This window comes from Fusarium pseudograminearum, chromosome 1 (genome assembly GCF_000303195.2).
Source record: "Fusarium pseudograminearum CS3096 chromosome 1, whole genome shotgun sequence".
NCBI lineage: Eukaryota > Fungi > Ascomycota > Sordariomycetes > Hypocreales > Nectriaceae > Fusarium > Fusarium pseudograminearum.
In genome coordinates this window covers 4,818,398-4,838,320 of record NC_031951.1, presented here as the reverse complement: position 1 = coordinate 4,838,320, position 19,923 = coordinate 4,818,398, and the positions used below count along the sequence as shown (strand labels likewise).

The window sequence follows — 19,923 nt, the reverse complement described above, 5'->3', positions numbered from 1 at the left end:
CCCGTGGTCGCCTTGGCCTTGGCTGTCTATGATGGGATGGACCCATCGGCCAAGGGCAGGACTGTACTGTGCATACAGTAAGGTATGTACTGACTCTCGCGGTCCGCACTTCTGTAAGCCCGTGATCGGCATGGCCATGATCCCTGTACCATGGTAAAGGTTTTGGGAATTCCTGAGAGCGAACAGGTGTCATGGGGCCTGGAGAATGTTTCTATAGATCTACACGAGCAGCAGACAGCCGAACGAATTGATCCTCTTCAGCGAACGACTATTTCTCTGTGGAATCACCATGATTAGTTACACAGTATCATCCTCCGCACTTACAGTAAACATCGATCGTGGAGAAGCGCATAGACTCTGGTACAAATTCTGCGGAGAGTTGGGGAAGTAAACTAAACATTGAGGGGCCTGGAGAAGGCTGGAGCGTGGGGAATGCGACGTCATGGCACCCGAGGTTCTTCAAGTGAGGATCATTTGACAAAACAAGCCAGATAGCTCTCAATAAAATCAAAACTCTCAAGGATCTTCTTTGTATCAGTTTAGGATAAATTTTAGTTCCTGGGACTAAACAAAACGAAGCTATGGCTCCACACGTGATATGGAAATATTCGTGAAAGGTTGCTGTTCCTTCCCGTCTTGCCAATGTCTTGAAATGGCACAAGCATTGCCTTAGTAGAGCTGAGGCTCAACCTTGCCGTCTCTTAAGTATCAGCATCAATCAAGAGACTTGAAAAGACACAAAAGCAACTCATCGCTCAATTGCTTCCTCAGAGACTGTTAAAGCATCGCAACTTCTCTGCACAGTACGATACAGTATACCGTCAACTTGACCGGACTACCGGACAGTCAAAAGCGTGCCATTGCAACGCTTCAGTCCCTGTCGCAGTTAATGCCAAGATCCAGCTTGCATTGGGTATCCGCTGCGCTCTCAACTATCCAATCAACAATTGAAATTCACTGTCAGAAGATGAAGCATCAGACCGTATTTGCAAAGGGCCCTCTCAGCTTCTCCACCGTTTCTATCGTTTGCGGGTGAAATAACTTGTGTCGCTCAATCTTAACCTCAGATTACCTTTTGACGTCACTCTGTTTTTAGCGGGCCGAATCGAGACAATGGCATCGCGATGGATGAGAGACATTGTCTGTCCTAGACATATGAGCTCCTTCCGGGTTACCTACACGGGTTACCCGATCTCCAGGCACAGCCTACTTCTTTCATCGATCGATTCAACTGCTAACAAAAAAAGCAAGTCTGTTAGGTGTAAGTGACTAGCGATGTCCAAACTTCCGGTGCCTTCTTCCATTCTTCGAGAAGTTTTGATATGTCGCCAGCTCTTTTTGACTGGTCCCAGAATCTCTTATAACATGAACTTCGGCCAACATCGATCTTTACATGCAAATCTGAAATGGATTTTCCAACAAGGTCACCCTTTTCAAGATCGAAGAAACAGCTATTAATCAATCGACTTTAGCAATATTGTCAACATCCATGTCGCCCCGTTGACGAACCCGCAAATCTTTACCCATTTGCGTTCTTTCAGGGCATCACGTCAGACAGTTTCCCTGCTGTTTGGGAATTGAAAAATGGAGACTCGTGGAGAAGACCTGTTTGTCTTATAAAAGATAAACCATTCAGAGTCCGCAAAATACTCACTGTTCTGCTAGCTAGACAACGACTGGAGATAGCAAATGGTTTAGACCCTTGTGTGAACCATAACCCTGGCCATAGCACCGGAGCGAATCAAACAATATGGATAGATGTACTATTGTTAGCAAATGCCGCGACCTGATTGGCCGAGCTTGGGTCACGTGCACAGCTGCTCGATTGAGCAAAACGGCGCACCGTTTCCCCTCATTTAGTTAGAGAATTCAAGGCTCGTTAAATCCTCTTTGGCATGCTCTATTTTGGGAAATCTAGCTGTTGATGACAACTATGTACTGTATGCCAACTTGACAACCCAAACTCTGAAACTTAAATTTCCCTACAAGTCCAAGCCCACTATCCTATGTATAACAGTCAACCTTAAAAGCAATAACGCGCCTTAAAATATTGAAAGCTTCAAGATCTTGTCGCTAGTCTCCAACATATCCAGTCATTAGAATCCTCCAGATCTCATATCTCACAGCCACTCATTTTCCCAACCAGTAATCTAGAGTACAATCGTACCACGCTTCAGTCACCCTCGTCAGTCCGAATCATAAAGAGCCCTGTGACTTGAATCTGGCATTTCTTCTTGTGTGTACACAACAGAGGGCTCTGATTCCGGCTCTTCTATCGTCAAGTGAAGCTGTTGAGTTTCCAGATGACGGGATCGCCCTCGTCGTCCTCGTGACAGCGGCCTAGGGGGTTCTCGCTCACTCTCCTGCCCAGCCAGACGACTTCCACCCTGAACAACTGCGGGAGTAGACTCTGCAGGGGCCTCATTAGAAGAATGAGGGAAGGACGGAACCATTGGCGACGGTGCTTCTGGAAGCTCATGATCATTCCGATGTGGCTGCTGTGTCACCAGTTCTTCCATCACGACGTCAATATCGTCATTTTCCATAACACCAGGCATGTCCTCTTCGGATTCGTCGTCGGAGTTTTCACTTCGTGGTTTGCTCTCAGGGATGTCGCGAGGGTTCACTTCTGGCAGAGCCGTCGGGTCATTGACGATTCTGCGGCCAAACAGAGCTCCCAAGCGCTGACGCCAGGTAAAGCTGGGCGGCTCTACTGATGCGATCCCTATCAACTGTTAGAATAAAACTCAAAGTAATGTAACTTGAAACTTACCGCTCTTGATACGGTTCTCAATATACTTCTTCTGTAGGGGAGTGCTGCCGAGGAAGTAATGGGGTGGCCCAGGTGTAAAAGTGCGACGAGACTCTGCCACGTCTGCATACGTCACGGCAAACTCTTTCCCAATTCCGGGGATAGTTTTACCTTGGTGTTCTGATGTGTCTGCCTCCTGTTCTGAGATTCCAGATACTGCAGTATCTTCATCCTCTTCCTCTTCCTCGTTCAATTCTTCATCTACTTCTTCATCTACTTCTTGGCTTGTCTTTTGTACAGCTGGCGTAGTAGGAGAGTCTGAAGGCGTGACAATAGCGGACGAAAATATCGCTCGAGCGTCCTCATGGAAGTTCCCTGATCTGATTCTCTCCGCCGTCGATTCGCTCTGAAGATGAAGTGGCCAGCGGTTCATGTCCCAGTATCGTGGTGCCTTGCCTTTTCGTTCAGGGTGTGCAAAAGACCACACTGGCTCATGGCGACGGGGTAGTTCAACCGTCAGGCCGTCCTCATCGGTATAGCGATCAATGCGGCTTGGGAAAATCATGCTCTTGTTCTCATACGCCTCGCGAATAATTCCTTTTCGAATTTTCTCGCGATTCAGGAGGTCGTCCTCATGATGATCCTTGCTGAGAACGTACTGGTCCCAGCGTGTGTCGTAAGCTTCTGGCTCAACTATCTTGATGATATCTTGGTATGCTGGTGTAATACGCTTGACATCACCCTTCTTCGGGTTCTTCTCCTTGTTGTTCGGTCGACAAGCGGCATCGGAATCCCACAGTCGCACGACAAAATCTAGGAAGTCACGGTTCTGCTCTCGCTGGTCGACAGTGAGCTGTTGCCTGTATGTCTCCCGCTTGGCTTGGAGGTCGTGGATGGTTCTTCCAAGTCGGAAGCAGAGTCGGGTGTAGAATCGTTTAGTTTTGCGCATATCTTGTTCAAGAGTGTCAATGTCAATGTCCACAAGATCTTCATAATTGCGAAGATGTTCAGTTCTGGGTAGTCCGAACAGATAATCTCCAGGGGTCTTTGACTCAGGGATGCTGATGGCCGTTGAGATTGTTTCAATCTCATCATTTTCGTGACTGACCTCAGCATCCTTTGTGGGTTCCTTGGAGCTGACTTTGTCCTGATCTTGTACGAATGCACCCAGGTCCTTGTCTGTGTCGAGCCACCTGACAAGTTGCTCGGGGTGAAGATCGGCCTCAGTGCGGTGCACCGTTCGTCCATGTGATACGATGACTCCATTCTTTTGGAGTATAGAAATTTCCTTCCAAGCCTCATCTTCTGAAAATCTCCAACACTTTACTGGGCCATCACAATCCCGGTTGAGTTCTTCCATGAACTCATCAAAGCCAATCTTGTGGACATTTTTCGTGCCTTCTCCATAAAACATCTCCTTGACTCTCTTTTCAAATAGCCTAGAACGATGACCGACCTTGAACCCCTTGGTTTTGGGGTCCACCGTCTTTTTGTTGATGGAATTTTGGCCCAGCAATCGCAAAAGGTCCTCTTCCTCAGGTCTAATGTGAACCAAGTCTCGAGAGCCAGGTACGAAGTCTTCTTCAGGGAACTTTAGGCCAGCGTCTTCCCAATGTTTTCCTGCCATCCCATCAGCTAGGCACTGGGAAACATCTGTCAAGAAACTCCGCGGCGTTCGTTTTTTCTGCAACAACAACCGATCCCGTAGGACTTCGCACATTTTCAACAGTAACACCGCCTTTTTCATTTCATGATCCAAAAAGTCGTGAACATAAGGTCCCTTGAAATTCCTAGGAAGATCCATAATGGGCTCTTTGCGTTCCTCCCACAACCTGTGGCCATGGCATTCTTTGACAGCGTGCTCGTACGCCCAGTCTCCCCAGTGCTGGTCTGCTCTCATGTACCACCTGTGCGCTAGAGTATAGCCAAAGGGGTCCCGAGACTCCTTCTGAGGGACCTCGGCAACCTGCATAGTAGGAAGAATGATACCTGCATCTGGTTTTTCTGGGATCTTGGCTGGGGGTAGGATAAGTGTACGGAAGATATTGCAGACTGCAAGATTCTCGGCATTATTCAGAGGGCTCAGGGTCTGTTGAAGGGCTGCACGTCGAGTTCCACGAAGCGCGGCGAACGCCTCAAGTGTCTCAAAGCCAAAAGGCTCTTTGCCGTACTCTGATTTGAATTTGGCTTCGGCTGTTTCGAGGCCCTTGCAGGTGTCGGACATGTTTGAGAATACACACTTTTCATACATGTCATTCTCCAGGTTCATCAATCCCTGACTAGGAGAGATGGACTCGAACGGAACTCGCCAAGTATGAGGGGCATCGGCAGTGTAAAGTTCAATGTACTTCGGCAGTGCTTTCGAGGGTACCTTGTAGTGGACATCAATGGCTGGGCAGATTTTGTTGAGGAGCAGCTTTCTCTCGCCCAAGTCGCCATCCTCCGCTCCGTCCAAATTCTCAACGGGGCAATCTGTGCCTGGAATAGGAGGTAGCCTCTTGCTTTGCTTCGGCCATACATTGTTGAAATTGAGGTTGAGCTTGGGCGCGCCGTAATGATACTGCTCATACACCCAATGCGTGTGAAGCATGTCAATGACCTCATGTAGCTCGGCGCCCCATTCCTCGCCTTGCCAGTTGTGAAGGAGGTATGAGAAATACTCGGATAGTTCCGCGAACTTCTGGCTCCAGTCCAAAGTTCGGTCGATGTCCTCGTCAGCGAGAAAGTTCCTGGCTCGATGAAGAAGAACTGTAGGTTGCTCAACCTTCCATCCCTTGTAAGGATAAAGATGGAAGTCAGGGTGGGTAAGCTCCATCGTGTTCTTAGATCGAGTTGTTCCCTGGCCCTGTCTATTCCGCATCTCTTCGATTCTGGGGTTGACCCCGTCTCGATTTTTAGAGCCTGTCCGAGTGCTAATGACAAACCCAGGTAAAACCGGTGTGTTGACAGGAGCATTCTGGCCTTCTTCATTGCCCGTGTTTTCATCCGACACAATGATAGTAGGGGCTTTGGGCAAGCTGTACTGAGCGCCTGTCCCGAGTCGAGTCTGACCTTCTGCCTGGCCCTTCTGGGCCTTCCGACCTTTCTTCCGACGAATCCGAGGTTTTTTCGTGGTTAGTGTTTTTGCCAACCTTGCATTTAAAGGACCTAACATGAGTATCAATACCCAATCTAGTCACGACACTGGGTAAAAGACTTACGATCTGAATTATCGTCGTCTGACCTAGTCTCGTCGCCACGTCGAGCCTCCTTTTTGGCACGACGTCTGTTTTTGTCTGAGCGATTGGACTGTCTTTTCAACGAGTCTTCCCTCTTGCGACCCTCGAGCTCTTGGGTACATAATTAGTACATGGCTTCTACAGATAGGAATACGCATACCGTCAAGACGTTCTTTGAGGCCCAACTGGGGATGTCTGCTGCCGACCAATTCAACGGCAGCCTCCAAGAAGGCAGGGGATTGCCGCATTAATCCGTCTAGCCTTTCTTCTACAAGCAAGTGATTGAGTGTAGCACCGAATTCGCGGAAATCCTGGTTCTGCTGGAAGCGTATGTATGCTTGTCGGGCCTCAGAAGGGAGGTCCTCAAATCCAAGGCTGAAGGATGTCAAAACTGTTTCTTGGGATTATTAGTATACTGTTCCAGTTGTTTCTCGATGGTTCGCTTACTCAACAGTTTCAGAATTCTGTCAGAACGACTACGAATTCGTGTCCCGCTAGAAACGGCCGGTGCAGACTCTGAGGGGGTGCCATGGCCTAGGTCCAGTTCAGAAGCTCGCCAGGTGCTATCATTATCGGTAGACTCCTCCATTGTGTGATTCTGTAATAAACTGGTGTATACTATCAGAACAAATGTGTACGTGGGTAGAATCGGTTGTCAGGCGAAGTGTTCGGACAAGTAGAAGAAGGAGAACGTAAGAATGGTTGAACAGAAGGGAAGAAACGTTGAAATGGAAAAGGGACTTGTGAGTACAATCATTCATCCGGCTGGTTCAAGTTCAAAGACTTCTGCCTTCTGTCCCGGCTGAACAAAGAAATTCATTCGAGTACAAGCCTGGAGCATGGACATCTGCCAGGACTCGCTCACAATAACTGCAACAAAGAGGTCGGCGATCCCGCTCCACATTAAGCACAGAGCTCTATCGTTTGAGTGAGCCAAAAATACACTTGTCACAAGGTGAAAGAAACCAAAGGCATAATCACGTTCCTGATCTCAATGAAAGGTGGGGTTGGCAATCCAATGTTTCTTTGTTCACCAACAGAACGCCACCGTCCGCGATGGTGGTATTGCCTACTAGTCGATGAGACAAAGAAGGCGAGGAATAACATTGTTAATTCAGGGCTCGGTTTTCATGTAAGACCTTAAGTAGAAATTAACTGAGGAAATCGACTACTATCTGCTTGTTCAACATTCATCCGAGGACAGCAGAGGTCATCAAACCATGGAGGGTAAGCGCAGAGCAAACACCGAAAAGGATACAGAGAACCGGTATTCTCTACAAGAAACCGCAAGCGATGCATCTCGTACTCCAGGTCCAGGATGGCGTCCGGGACGTGATCCAGCCAATATAGAAATCAACATCGGACCTAGACGAAGTCGAAGGCTTCGGTCAAGACAAGAGGAGCCTTCTCAAGATGTACCTCATACAGATGAACAGCCATCTCAGAGCACTTCAGCGGGCACCCAAGCCAATCGACTGGAAGAACAGCGGACGACTACATCAAGTTCCTCTGAGATAGCTGCCCGGACTTCACCTGATATTCATACTCGCACCAAAAGGGAGCGGCGACCAGTCCCTCCTGATTGGGAGCCACCAATGACGATCGGCGCATCACTTGGTACGAATCTGAGCCGTCTAGAAAACGCAGAGCGATCAGTCCTGCAGTGGGAGGCCATCATCGCCAACACCCGCAGAACGCAGCCGCGGGCAGACTTGTCGGGCCTCGAAAAACAGCGAGACAAGGCCAGACAGGAATTTGAATGGATGGAAGAGTCCGACGAGAACTTGATACCTGTGTAAGTTATCTCAGTCAGTTGTAGCAGAATGAACTGACATTCCCAGTGGAGAGCTCGAATCTACCAAAAGGCACCGTGTCCGAAAAAGAATAGACCTTCTCACAACATCACTTGGGCGTGATGAGTGTCCAGCTGGTGACACTAACATCCGTGCCGCAATAAAAGCTTATCAAACCGGGCAAATTAAGTGCTGGGATAGGTGGACTCTCATTTATGCTGGCCACTTGGCAGATTTCTGTCCCTCGTATGAGTCTTTCACCTTGGACCGAAAGGAGAGACTTGACCGATATCACAGTCAGTACGGCGAAGGCTGGCTCTGGTATGAACCTCCTCTCGCTCCGGGAGGGAATCACCAGGCTGAACAACTCATGGCTGCCACTTGGGCACAGCCTTCTGCCGACTCGGGTTTGTTGACGGGTCACAAGCCCTACAATTGGGAAATATCAATGGGCTTCAAACGCGTGAAGGGTTTCCATAGTCGCTTCACTCAAAGGGCGGGCAAAGCTGGCCGTAAAAAGAGCGGAAAGGTCTTGTTGTACCAGACGCAACTCAGAGAGCTTGGGTCGGACAAGAGGGCCCCTTGTTATGTGGAGGACGACGACGATGACACGACAGCACCCCGCGTGTGCTTCAAGATGTTGCTTGACAGTGGGGCCACTCATCCCTCTCTGCATAATACTGATCTGCAGTATATCGGTATCGACCGAAAGACATACCCAGCACAGACACATATCGCTGTTTCTACTGCCGAGAGTTCAACCGCAGTCGCTAGAGTTTATGAAATGCGTGTCGACGTCTGCCGTTACAATGGAGAGTCACTTGTAGGAGACGACCCCATCTTTCCAAATGAACGTCGGGAGCTGGGTGGCATCGCACCGGTCATGATCCTGGTCAAGTCGACGCCAGATGAGAGTGAGCCGCTGTCGGAGTGGTATGAAGAAGCCCTGGACAACGGCGAGGATGTCTCGGAGGAAGCAATAGCGAAACGGTACAAAGGATCTCAGGAATCGCGCCTATCAGGTATGCTCCCGTTTCAAGTTTGTTACTTTGCTGGAGCTCCTGGGAAATCGGTGTTTTGGTTCGGCGAAGACAGACGAGACGTTCTTGGGGCAGATCGCATGCCAGGTCAGCAACGGTGGGAGCTACATTTGGAGCCCAAAGGCGTGCAGCGTCCGAAAGAGGTTTCTCACTTGGATCGTCCGACAGTTGTCTTTGATCACCAAATGAAGGGACTGAAACTTCTCGACACGGATTCCGCGACAGACTCGAGGACAAGCGTCTTGACCATTGACGATGCAACGAAGAAAAGACAAGTGGTGATGAAGACAGGCAAAGATCCAGAAGAGACAGTCATTCAGAAAACTTCTAAAAGGAAGGCTCAAACTGGCTCTTCGACGAATACAAAACCCTCGAGAAAGAGAACGAAGAAGTAGTCGTCATATAGGAAGTTATTGGTAGTGAATTTGTACCTTGGGTATAGATAGTGCGAGAAGAGAACCGAACCGCTGGTAGGAGAATTTCAACGTATAGATATTCCCAGTCTTGTTTTAAATTGCGAGTCGTTCAGGATACATAATGTGGAAGTCGCAGTAGGGACTCAGGGACTCAAAGGAGGCAGGCGTGAGTGACAGGGTCCAGTCCGCCACAGTGGCTCCTGCCGATCCAGATCTACGACAACGGGTATAACTGAGTTTATTCCCGGTAGCCACGATCTTGATGGGAAAGTCAATGCTTGGCAGGAACTGAAGCACTTGTTTTAATAGATGGACATGAATATTATGACCCTTTCTTGATAGAAGTTTGTGTGAAGTACCAATCACATATATCTCGGCAAAGTACAGACGGGGATGGGGACCTGTAAGACATCCATAGGTAGCGAAAACAGGGCTTGTTAGGACTGTACCTGGTTACACGCAAGGCAATGAATGACCGATCACATGGATCTAAGGATCCAATGACATTCAATGACCGCATAATAAGTTGGTGCCACAGCAACCACGGTGCAGCTCGAGAGAAACAGCAGCCAGTATTGGCCAGCTATGATTAACCTTATTTATCGTATCAAGGAATCGAGCAACGTTTATAAAGAAAATAATGTTTCATATATCAGTGGAATACTCCGTTTTCGGCCTGTCGGCAACAATACTCTTTTGCTTGTACTATGGACTGTAGTCAGCCTTAAGACTCTCAAAGCTGCCTTACCACACACACATATGGGACTTCGGAAACCCTCTGATTTGATAGAAGCGCATTTGGATGCTGACAGGACCCTGATCCTAGCTAGCAGCCAGTAGTGGTTACACACATGAAAAATTGCTAAGGGTTTAATTAACGATACAAGTCATGGAATATCTACCTACTAAGCAGTATTATCATGTATACCTAAGTTGCTAACAAAAACATGCACATGACCAGTCTTGCTTGATTGGCAAACCTACAGGTCTCGTTCAAGTGAGCGCTGCGTTGCAATCCTCCACAGCTGCAGCTCCAGCTCCAGTGTCCTTCTCTTCCCTTGCCTTCCATTACCTGCATAAACTCCACTCTGCACGCACTCCGCGTTAGAGTGAGCCTCTATCCCATCCCTTCCATTCAGCCCCCATCATAGTCGCCTACTTGCTCTCGTCTGCTATATTCTTTTGGGCCAACTTATCATCCATCTGCTGTTCAGCTACATACAAAATCCTTTGCACTTTTAATTAACCGACCTGCTTCTCCCGGCTGCTTGGTCAGACTCAATCTGTACCTACCTTAGTAGCATGACCCCTCTCTCAAGTCATTTTGAACGTCATCATGGTAATGGTTTCGCCATTCTTGACAGCACAACGTCTTTGAATCTTGACTTTTGACTCTTCCAACACATTATCCATATTTGCGCACTCGAATTATTGACTAAAACACTGTCACTGGCCCCCACTGTCTTGGCAACATCGACGCACACGCCCGGGCTGCTCCAAAAACAACCCGCACGCTGGGAATAGTGTAACTGCAGGGCAACTAGAGCAATACGTATAACCGTGCTTTAGTGGGAGTTGGAGCCTAGGACAGGGCCTAACACAAACACCCGCCGCCGTATTTCGCACCTCTATGTTCATCCCCATACCTAAGCTTTCCCCCATCATAACCACCTACCACACCCGATTACAATACTCCTGTCAACAACGCTTGGATTCATGAACACCACTACATCACCCATTCCTCGACATTCGCGTGTAATTCTGGCATCAAAAACGCTCAGCGAACCCCGGCTCTGGCGTAGCCCGACGCTTTCGTCGCCCTTGGGGCTCAGCCAGCCGCCCCCTCCGTTGCCGCTCCCACTTCATCGCCGTCATCTCCCCCACTCAACACCATCGCTCTAGGTACTGACTGCACTGTACCTCAATCAGGACGCTCGGCTCACCACTGCTTTGCAAATTAAAAGCACAATCATGGCAGCTCCTGCGAGCGTGAGGGTCTCAGGGCCCCCAAATAGTAGCTTTCTCGTGGGCTATCCCGGTATTTCGGCGACTCTGGTGCGTCAATCTCAGCTCTTCTTTGCTTACGCCTCATTCATCTTCAGTGCGCCCAACTCCATTATGCTGACATTACGGGTTTCTATAGCCGCGCATCGAAGGGAAAGTCGAAATTCGCCCTGGCCAGGGCTTTTCCATGCCTGTGCCGGTCTCCCTCGTTCGAATATGTCTACAGCGCCGAGAAACGATACATCCTGATGCCGACAGCATTGCGAAACGACATTTAGGCGCTCCTCGCCGCGAAACGACGGACCTAGTCGGCAAAGAGCAGCTTCTCTTTCGATGCTCGTCTGGGAAAGAAGCCGAGAGGATTATCGCTATGGATTTACCTTTCGTTCTCTTTATACCTTATGGCCGTGGTGGCGAGGAGTCAAATCGACGGATTCCCCCTGCGTCCCTTCAACTGCCTAGTCGGACCGCCGAAACATACTACGAGCTCGTCGTCACAGTCCAACAAGGTCACAGCAATCAGTACAAATATACTTTCCCGATACCGTTACAACGCTACGATACCCTTTCGACGTTTGGCATGTATAACAAACCCGAATCCAAGCTAGTCACCAACGACAACATTGTACACCTCGGCATCAATCTACCACGATGGAGCTATGGGCCCAGCGACCCTATTACAGTATATATCAAACTATCACCCAACCTTGACTGGCTAAGTAAAGCCAAGCGCGTGACAATTGACAAGATCACTTTGACTGTGGAGGAGGAGATCACATATAATCCCGAAGGCGATGAACCTTCGAAGAAAATCAACAAGATCTCAAGACAAGTGCAAGTGGTTAAGACGAAAATGCCAGAGGCCGGATACGCTACCAACGTCGGACTGGTGTTCCCTTCCAAAGATTTACGGGATCCCGATGGTGTTGTCAAGCGAGGCAAACCTCAATTCCCTCTTTACGAAGTTACGTCTTTTACTACAACTTCAACGCTCTACAAAATCGAATTCTACTTGGTCATCAAGGTACAGCCCCCGCCATTTCTGTGTATCGTCTGCGCTAACAACTCCAGGTTAATCTCAGTGGTGCTCGAGATGTCACGATACGCCAGCCAATTGTTATCTGTCCACTTGATCAACAAGCCTGTAAGGAGGAAATGGATGCCATTGAACAAGCTGCAAAGGATGCCTCACATGTCGACCCCAACAACCCAATGCTCCCGGCGCCGACTGTTATCCTCGCTAACGACCGCGATTCATTACGAGCATTAGGGCTCTGTATGGTGGGAGGACAGAAGAAACCATTCATCGAGTGATGAGCAGAAAGATCAAGATATGGTTCTAAGCAACTTTTTTATTATAATTGCGCCGCGCTCATTCGTCGGTAACAAGATGTCCGCAGCGTAAACGTGCTGCTGCCGAAGCCGCGTCGGGAGAAACTCCCATACCAGGACTGAGCGTGAGAGTGCTCCGGAATACGAATTGGTCACATTGTGAAGGTGCATGGGCCTGAAGAGAACGGAACTGAATCGCTCGAAGTTGCCCCTCTAGTTGAAGTATACCCAGGGGTGTTTGCATTTTGGGAGACGGCGAAGACAGGACAGGACTTTTGTAATAACGGGCATAGTTCATGGCGTTCCAGGGGACTCGGGTAAAGGAAGGGGCACAGGCAGTAGGCAAGTGCGCGATCGATATGTTCAGCATGTAGTATATTGTGTTGAAGGAAATATATTGATGAGCTATTGATCAATTTCTTAGGTATTGGTAAGAGAAAGTCTTGTGTTCTGGGTAGCAACGATTTTTGGCCTTCCAGATAGATGTCTTTCCAGGCAAACAAACAATCATCCATCCATATCTCGACATGGAAACTTGGCGGGAAAAGGTCAAAATGAAGTCAAAAAAATTGAATTGAATCGCTTTATGCTAACTGGAGGGTTCGAACCTCCGCGGTTTCCCACTGCGGGTTTGGTTTCTGATGAGAACCTAAACACAGCGCCTTAACCACTCGGCCAAGTTAGCGATGTTGATTCGTTGTTAAGAATATTCTCTCAGTTTTGGTATATAATCATTTCCTCACTGCGGGGTAACAAATATCAAGCTCAAAGCTTCACAGGCAGCTTTAGAAAATTATCTTTCAACATCAACTCTCGCCAATCACCTCGAACATCCCCAGTCATTCAGCCGTTGTACAGAATAAATCAAGCCGATACAGACCAATTTTGATTCCGCAAAATTCATAACCGTTCATTTTCCAGCTATGGCTTTTGACGACGACGATAATCCCCATGCCTTAGCACAGCCTGCTGGGCGTGCCAATGGAGCTGCGACAGAAGATGCCGACGAGGACGCGCCAGACTACAAGCTCTTCCTGTCCATGTTTGATAAGCATGGCGTCTCAAGCAAAGCTATCCGCAAGGGCGAGAAAGATTTTGAGTCACATGGCACCCGTGCGCAAGACGGTCTTCTCGAGGCCAGTCGCCAGGTCATGGATAACGTACTTGGCTACACGAGGATACATCGCGAAGATGCTTGGGTTCGAGGGTGGTGTTTTCCGGACTGGTGGGCTGAGATGGAGCTGGCTGGAGAGAAAGAGGGACTCTGGCTGCGCGACAGAGTTGTCATGGTCGAGCATGAGCGCGGCACTTGGCAAAAGGATATCGGGAGAGCGATACCGGGCAAGATTGAGCGCCTAGGTACGGGACGGCTTTGGCTGTTGCCGGAGGAGGCTATTTTCTTGGTTGAAAGAGGTACCATGGATCTATGGTGGCCCAACCGACAATTAGAAGATATTCTTCCGCATGCCGATGGTAAAATCAAGACAGGCATGGGCCCTGATGACTACGACGTCGGGCTTCCTTTGAGTCTTGAAGCAGCATACTCACTTTTTATCGGCAACGAAGGCGAGAGAGGCAAACTCACATTGCCCCAATATCAGGTCTACTCGAACCTGAAGCGCGCAGGCTTTATTGTTCTTCGCGCGCCCCCTTATGAAGCACACACACCAGCACCTCAATCCAAGACATTATGGCAATGGATGTTTTCTTTCTTCGGCTCAGAGACACAAACAACAAACCGAAATCCGTCTGGACCTCTTATTCAGCCGGGACTGTACCGCGCGTATAGGCCTATCTACGACCAGCTTGCCCTACTCCCCAGGCACAAGCCACTACCTACACCTCCCGTGGTTCATCCTCCCGAGGACCCGTACAGAGTTTTCTTCCACGTATGGAAATCAGGCGGTCCTCCCTTTTCCAAGAAGAACCCTCCGCCGCCCAGCTTCCGCATTGCGGTTGTCGATGCCGGCAACACATGCGTACCGACACTCGAGGAGATCGAGGCGCTCTTAGAATCAACACCTCACGATCCACCCAATGAGAGCTGGCAGGGTCCTGGCCGAATGTATCAGCGATTAAAGCACGGACATCGCAACGTCCTGGTTGCGATTGTGGATCGCGGTCTTGTGAACTACATGAGATTTGGCGAGGGGGCCTTTGGAGAGGAGAGAGTGTTTGAGAGATTTGACAATAGGGGCGGGCAGAGGGGCGGCAAGAAAATGGGCCGTGGTGGAGGTAGGGGACGAGGTGGTAGGGGCAGAGGTCGTGGACGAGGACGATGATGGGCCAGATAGATGATGCGGGATTCCATACTCTGTACTATAGCATGAACGATGATTTACGTCAGAAGATGTATGAGTATATTATATATGTGTATTCAAGGGAAGCAGATCGTCCAGTTGCGCTGACGTGTGCTGTCTTTGATGTTGAAGGTATAGCCAGAGTCGTCTGGTTGGCTTACGAAGTTTGTTGCGTTTGCAGACTAGGCCATCTATATATAGGTTGCAATCATCAACCATTATCCCATGCCTTAACACCAAGAAGCTTTCAGCAATGATAATGAATATCGGATAATGTTTGATTGGGGCAAGTTGAATCCAATAAGGTATCGGTGTCTGCCACATATAGTCAAAGTTGCGATACAGTATAGCAGAGTTTCATTATTATAAACTACTATCTCAGAAGACTCACTGGCGACGTGTAGGCTAAACATTGGTCTGTCATATTTTCTACGCCAACGTGACAAAAGTCGCCTGTGAGTATCGAGTGGTTCACATGTTTCGAGTCCAACCAGTCGCAACTAGGTGCTACCCTGGACACGTTCCACAAATAAGACAATTCCAACACAACTCAGCCGGTTACAGTTAATACAGTCCAACATTCGGGGCACAAATACTCTTCAGAGAAATAAGTCCAGTGTCTTGTTTCTGCGACCGATATCACGCATGTTTGTTCTGATCATAGGCGAATTGCGGACGGTTTTTCCGAGACGCCTTCGCGCAGATTCACAACTCAGCGCAACTGAGTCGTTCGGTACAAGCACTACATAACACACCACATAAAATATTTTGAAACTTGGAGAAGCACAATAAAGACAATTGACGTGAGATAGTATTTGGCATATTTACGAGTTGTCGAGACTAAACCGCTGACGACAATACGAGTTGCCGATTCGCAAGACGCACATGGCTAGAAGAGGTATGGTAACTCAACGAACATCTGACGAACCAACCTGTGGAAAGCTAACGTCACAGCGGGTTATGTCGGCTGCTCTCGAATCGAAGCTTGAGAAAATTTCACTAATTATAATTTGAGCAGGGATTATTCAACTGTCGGTACAAAAAAGATGGGTCGATCGTGGAGACTGAAAGTCAGTTGGCGTCAGGGTCATTAATAAGTTAAAATGGACATGGAGACTTTGGTGATTGAATCTGATGACAACCGAGTCATGTATTCCGCGTTAGTTCCCGAGGCTTTCTGGAGGGTTATTGCTGCAAACAGTTGAGTTGAGCCTTGACAAGAGGATTGTTACTAGGGGCATGTTGTTGAAGAGAGGGGAGTTATGAGTTCTTGCACTGTTCGTAAAGCATGTCTGACCAGGCCCTCTTGTTACTCAATCTCCCCTGTAAGCACTTGTAAGATGGATGACTTGGTTCGCTGTTGCGGCGACCTCCCGATATGGCGCTGACGGGAATATATTCGGTCGTTTAACATCGGATCAGTCGATAGAAACAAGATACAGGAGCGGGCGCTCTAGCGACATGGAGTCATTTATCCGTTTTTAGCCCTGAGCATTAACTATATGCACTGCACTGTTGACCGAAGCGAGCTACGTTGTCAACGCATGAGTCTTGAGTATTGATAGTAACTAGCGTTTCTTAGTTTCAGTCTCGGCAGTTTCGCGGTGAAATGAAGTTGATACGAGGAGTTGCGTGTATTTTCTCAGAGTTGTTACTGAAGTTGTTAACCAACTACACAGTTACTGGGTTTAGTAGTAGTTCAGGGATAGCCCACTATGCAAAAAGTACTAGTAGTGTAGAATATACGAGCAAAAGTCAAAGTCTTGAGCAGAAACTAAAGCTTGACGTGAATTGCAATTCCGGAACGAGAATGGAATCAAGGGTGTGTACAATAGGGCGTGCGTATAAGCACGGGATGGCTAGGTATTTTGGAACCATGAAGTTGCGAACGAGATTGCAGTTTTCCCTCGAAAAGATGAGCAGCCTTGATTGGTTGCTCAAGACGACTATTGATACATGATTGGTCACAAAGGGAGGAATATGTCATCATAATCACAATGTATCGTATGTATCTGTCTGTGTTGGCGTGTCATACTTTTCCGGCATTGTAACAGAAGAGCATCAGAGTTCTTGGATCAATGCTTTGACTTTCAGTATAGCCACAACTCAAGGTTTCAGTTTAATAAGTGCCGAATTGAGAGCAATTCTCTAGGTACATCACCAGAACCCACGTGCTTACAGCCGCCAGAGTTGCGAAAGAAAAGAGAAGGAGAAACATTGGTGATTATGTATAGGTACGCAGAGGGGGATGGTCAACTGGATTGAGGCTTGTGACTATTGATTTAATCCGTTTGTTTAGTCGCATCATTGTCGCTATCAAGCCCAACAGGTTCTTGGCGCTGCTGCTAAGAGGCGGTGTTGCACCGAGACGATCAGTCAGTCAGTCAGTCACAAGAGAGGTGAATCAGAGTTGGGCGATTGGAGAGGACTGAGTGGTAGAAAAACGAGCGTGTTGTGCCACGACTACTTAATTTGGAATCTTGTCCCGCCTTTCTCACCTTATGCTGATCACCACAATCGATTTGTCAAGGCGGTGTCGGTCGAGTTGACAACCAAGCTAGTTAGTCTGATGCACAAGTCGATGGTAAGTGTGAGGGGACTTTGGAGTTGGGAAAGACTCAATTGAGAGGGGACGCGACAAAGCAAAACAACATCAAGCTGGGCAGAGTGACATGGGTTTACTGTTTTAGAGTTGTGCCGGCACATCGAGTTGCATCGAGTATGCACCTTGACAACAACACCTTATCTGAGGGTTTTCTCATGGGAGGATAAAAGGGAGCCATGAACCTATAGGGGTGCTTGTAGAACTGTCAGGGGTGTATTTAGTATTACATGGGATATACCATGACTGACCCTCACGAATAATGTTAACAACAGGAAAGGGGAACTGGGAAGGATAGCTGTTAGGAAAGATGAATCAATGTTAGTAGATAAGAGACGATATTCTTGGTAGAAGTTCAATTGAAGAGCACGATTGAGCTTGATTAGGTACTAAGGTATTGAATCAAGGTAAGGAAATGCCATGAGCCAATTAGAATCGGCCAGGTTGACGCCGCAAATCTCTATCACTACAACGTCCAATGGAGGATGGAAATCCGCAGAAGATTTATTTGATAGCAGTGGGGGGGGGGGGAAAGTGAAATGGGCAATCTCTGGGCAATTGACCTCCCTTGGTAACTAAAACATTCAGTGTTGGTGTCATTTGACGCTGATACGTTGTTTCTTTGTAGTTAGATGCAGATGTGTCATGAGTTTTCTTGTACATGAGGTTTTTGTTTTAGTTCTTCGTTATCAACTGTTGTATCTAACTGCCCGGTCTGAGATATCTTTAGAAACTCACTGTCTCCTTGAACAATCTCTTCTTTTTTCTTCTTCTTCGATCGTCCCTGACGATAAATTGCAATTTCAACTATCAAGGTACGGATACGTAGTTGATTTTTGCCTTTTGTTAGCTTTAGCTTTTCACATGCCCCCACAAGCACCGTCCCATCATTCTATCCTAGGTAGGTACTTTAACCCTTTTCTTTCCTATCGCTCATTGTTCAGACAGGTATCTTTCCGTTGATAGTTTTACTCTTTAGCTTTTGTGTCGGTTGATTGATGAGGGGTTTATCTAACCTTATTGATTGCAACTACGTGTCATGCTGTACTGGTCCCATCCCCCTTATTTAACCACAAACTGGTTCTCTTTATACTATCTTGCCAAGTTGAAGAATTGCGCTTATTGAAATTTAGCACTGGCTCCCCCAGCTTAAGATTCCAGAATTCATATGTTCAACCAACCAGGGGGTCAGACCTTGACTGTTCCCATTCCTGTTTTTTTTTGTACCGCCCATCCACTTTGAGCTTATTACCTGATGTGACCGGATTATTTATTGTTCTTTCCATATGCTCGGTACTACTGAATTGATTAAAAAGGTGGCAGTTCTGCTGCTACTGTTGCTACTTCACATTCACCTTGTCAACCCTTGTCTTTTACCAGGTACAGTAGTAAGTTCCATCACTGTTGCGCAGCACTACCTACCTAGTACCTACCGTAGGTACCTAGTAGATTAGTAGTTGACTAAAATCTAAAGGACGACGAGACAATAATTTATCAACTGCAACTGCGACCGGCAATCTACGCGCAACATTTTTTCTCTTCTCTATCCGTACCTACCTATATTGTACTCTACTTTTGGCTTGATCTGCCTTGCCTTACATCAACTGCATACTACCCGCCTACTTAATCAGAAACGCGCCGTACATATTTTTCTTTCTTTCCAACCATCCATCAGTCAACGCCGACATATTCATATTCCACTTTATCACCACCAAATTTCTAAAGTCGCGTCATGGAGACTGTCGACAGCGATAAGGCCAGGCCTGTTGCGCCACCAGAGCCCATATCGCCGGCGCTCTCATCGACTAATGCTCCAAAACCTCCCATTTCGAGGACTGCATCACCAACTCATGCTCAAGCCCATGCATCAACTCCAGATTCAACTTCCACCCGTGCTATTGCTGTTGAGACCAAGAGTCCAGTAGCTCCCGATAGTGCGATTTCAATTGCAACCGATGCTCCTCTTGCTGCTCCTCACTCGGCTACTGAGCCTCAAGCTGCAACGCCATCCATGCTGCGGTCACCACTGCCATCATCATCATCAACAGTAGTAGCGGCAGTAGAAGCAACAGCAACAGCAACAGCAGCGCCAGATTCAGCTTCAGGTACCAAGGATCGCGTGCTGTCACCACCATCTGTGCCCTCGACAAGTACTGTGAATGGGAAATCACCGGTAATTACCGCTGCAAGTCCCTCTACCGTCGCCGTCGCCGCTGCCGCTGCCGCTGCTGCCAGAAGTCCATCTCCAAGGCAAGTTAAATTTTGATTTCATTTTCCATCTGCTCCTTTCTCTTTCCTTATTTATTTAATGTCTTATCGACCAGTCAAGTGATTGTGCGAATTTATGGAGTGGCCAGACGTGTCGCAAAAAAACAACAGGGACTTAAAGCAATCTGGACGAAATTGCTAGTGTACTGTTAGGCCATATATACACTAAGAATGGCCTGATAATTCTATCAACCACAA

At 47.9% G+C, this 19,923-nt stretch overlaps 5 protein-coding genes across 5 annotated transcripts, besides 3 other annotated features; 4 read left to right on the top strand and 1 right to left on the bottom strand.

The window, feature by feature from the left end:
- Positions 1–2,186: 2,186 nt before the first annotated feature.
- Positions 2,187–6,559, bottom strand: FPSE_04988 (uncharacterized protein; the record flags this gene model as incomplete). The annotated part of the gene is made up of 5 exons (XM_009258106.1): positions 2,187–2,725; positions 2,774–5,899; positions 5,953–6,081; positions 6,131–6,367; positions 6,418–6,559. The coding sequence occupies 5 exons, from the start codon at positions 6,557–6,559 to the stop codon at positions 2,187–2,189; spliced, it is 4,173 nt and encodes a 1,390-aa protein (XP_009256381.1).
- Positions 2,977–3,034: a repeat region.
- A 631-nt stretch (positions 6,560–7,190) lies between the features above and the next one.
- Positions 7,191–9,198, top strand: FPSE_04987 (uncharacterized protein; the record flags this gene model as incomplete). The annotated part of the gene is made up of 2 exons (XM_009258105.1): positions 7,191–7,765; positions 7,812–9,198. The coding sequence occupies 2 exons, from the start codon at positions 7,191–7,193 to the stop codon at positions 9,196–9,198; spliced, it is 1,962 nt and encodes a 653-aa protein (XP_009256380.1).
- A 1,992-nt stretch (positions 9,199–11,190) lies between these two features.
- Positions 11,191–12,537, top strand: FPSE_04986 (uncharacterized protein; the record flags this gene model as incomplete). Its single annotated transcript, XM_009258104.1, has 3 exons — positions 11,191–11,274; positions 11,363–12,247; positions 12,295–12,537. 3 exons carry the CDS (start codon positions 11,191–11,193, stop codon positions 12,535–12,537), a joined length of 1,212 nt encoding a protein of 403 aa, XP_009256379.1.
- Positions 12,538–13,478: 941 nt separating this feature from the next.
- FPSE_04985 (uncharacterized protein) lies at positions 13,479–14,837 on the top strand (the record flags this gene model as incomplete). Its single annotated transcript, XM_009258103.1, has 1 exon — positions 13,479–14,837. The coding sequence occupies one exon, from the start codon at positions 13,479–13,481 to the stop codon at positions 14,835–14,837; it is 1,359 nt and encodes a 452-aa protein (XP_009256378.1).
- A 4,352-nt stretch (positions 14,838–19,189) lies between these two features.
- Positions 19,190–19,723, top strand: FPSE_04984 (uncharacterized protein; the record flags this gene model as incomplete). Its single annotated transcript, XM_009258102.1, has 1 exon — positions 19,190–19,723. One exon carries the CDS (start codon positions 19,190–19,192, stop codon positions 19,721–19,723), a length of 534 nt encoding a protein of 177 aa, XP_009256377.1.
- Positions 19,500–19,545: a microsatellite.
- Positions 19,650–19,690: a microsatellite.
- Positions 19,724–19,923: the final 200 nt, after the last annotated feature.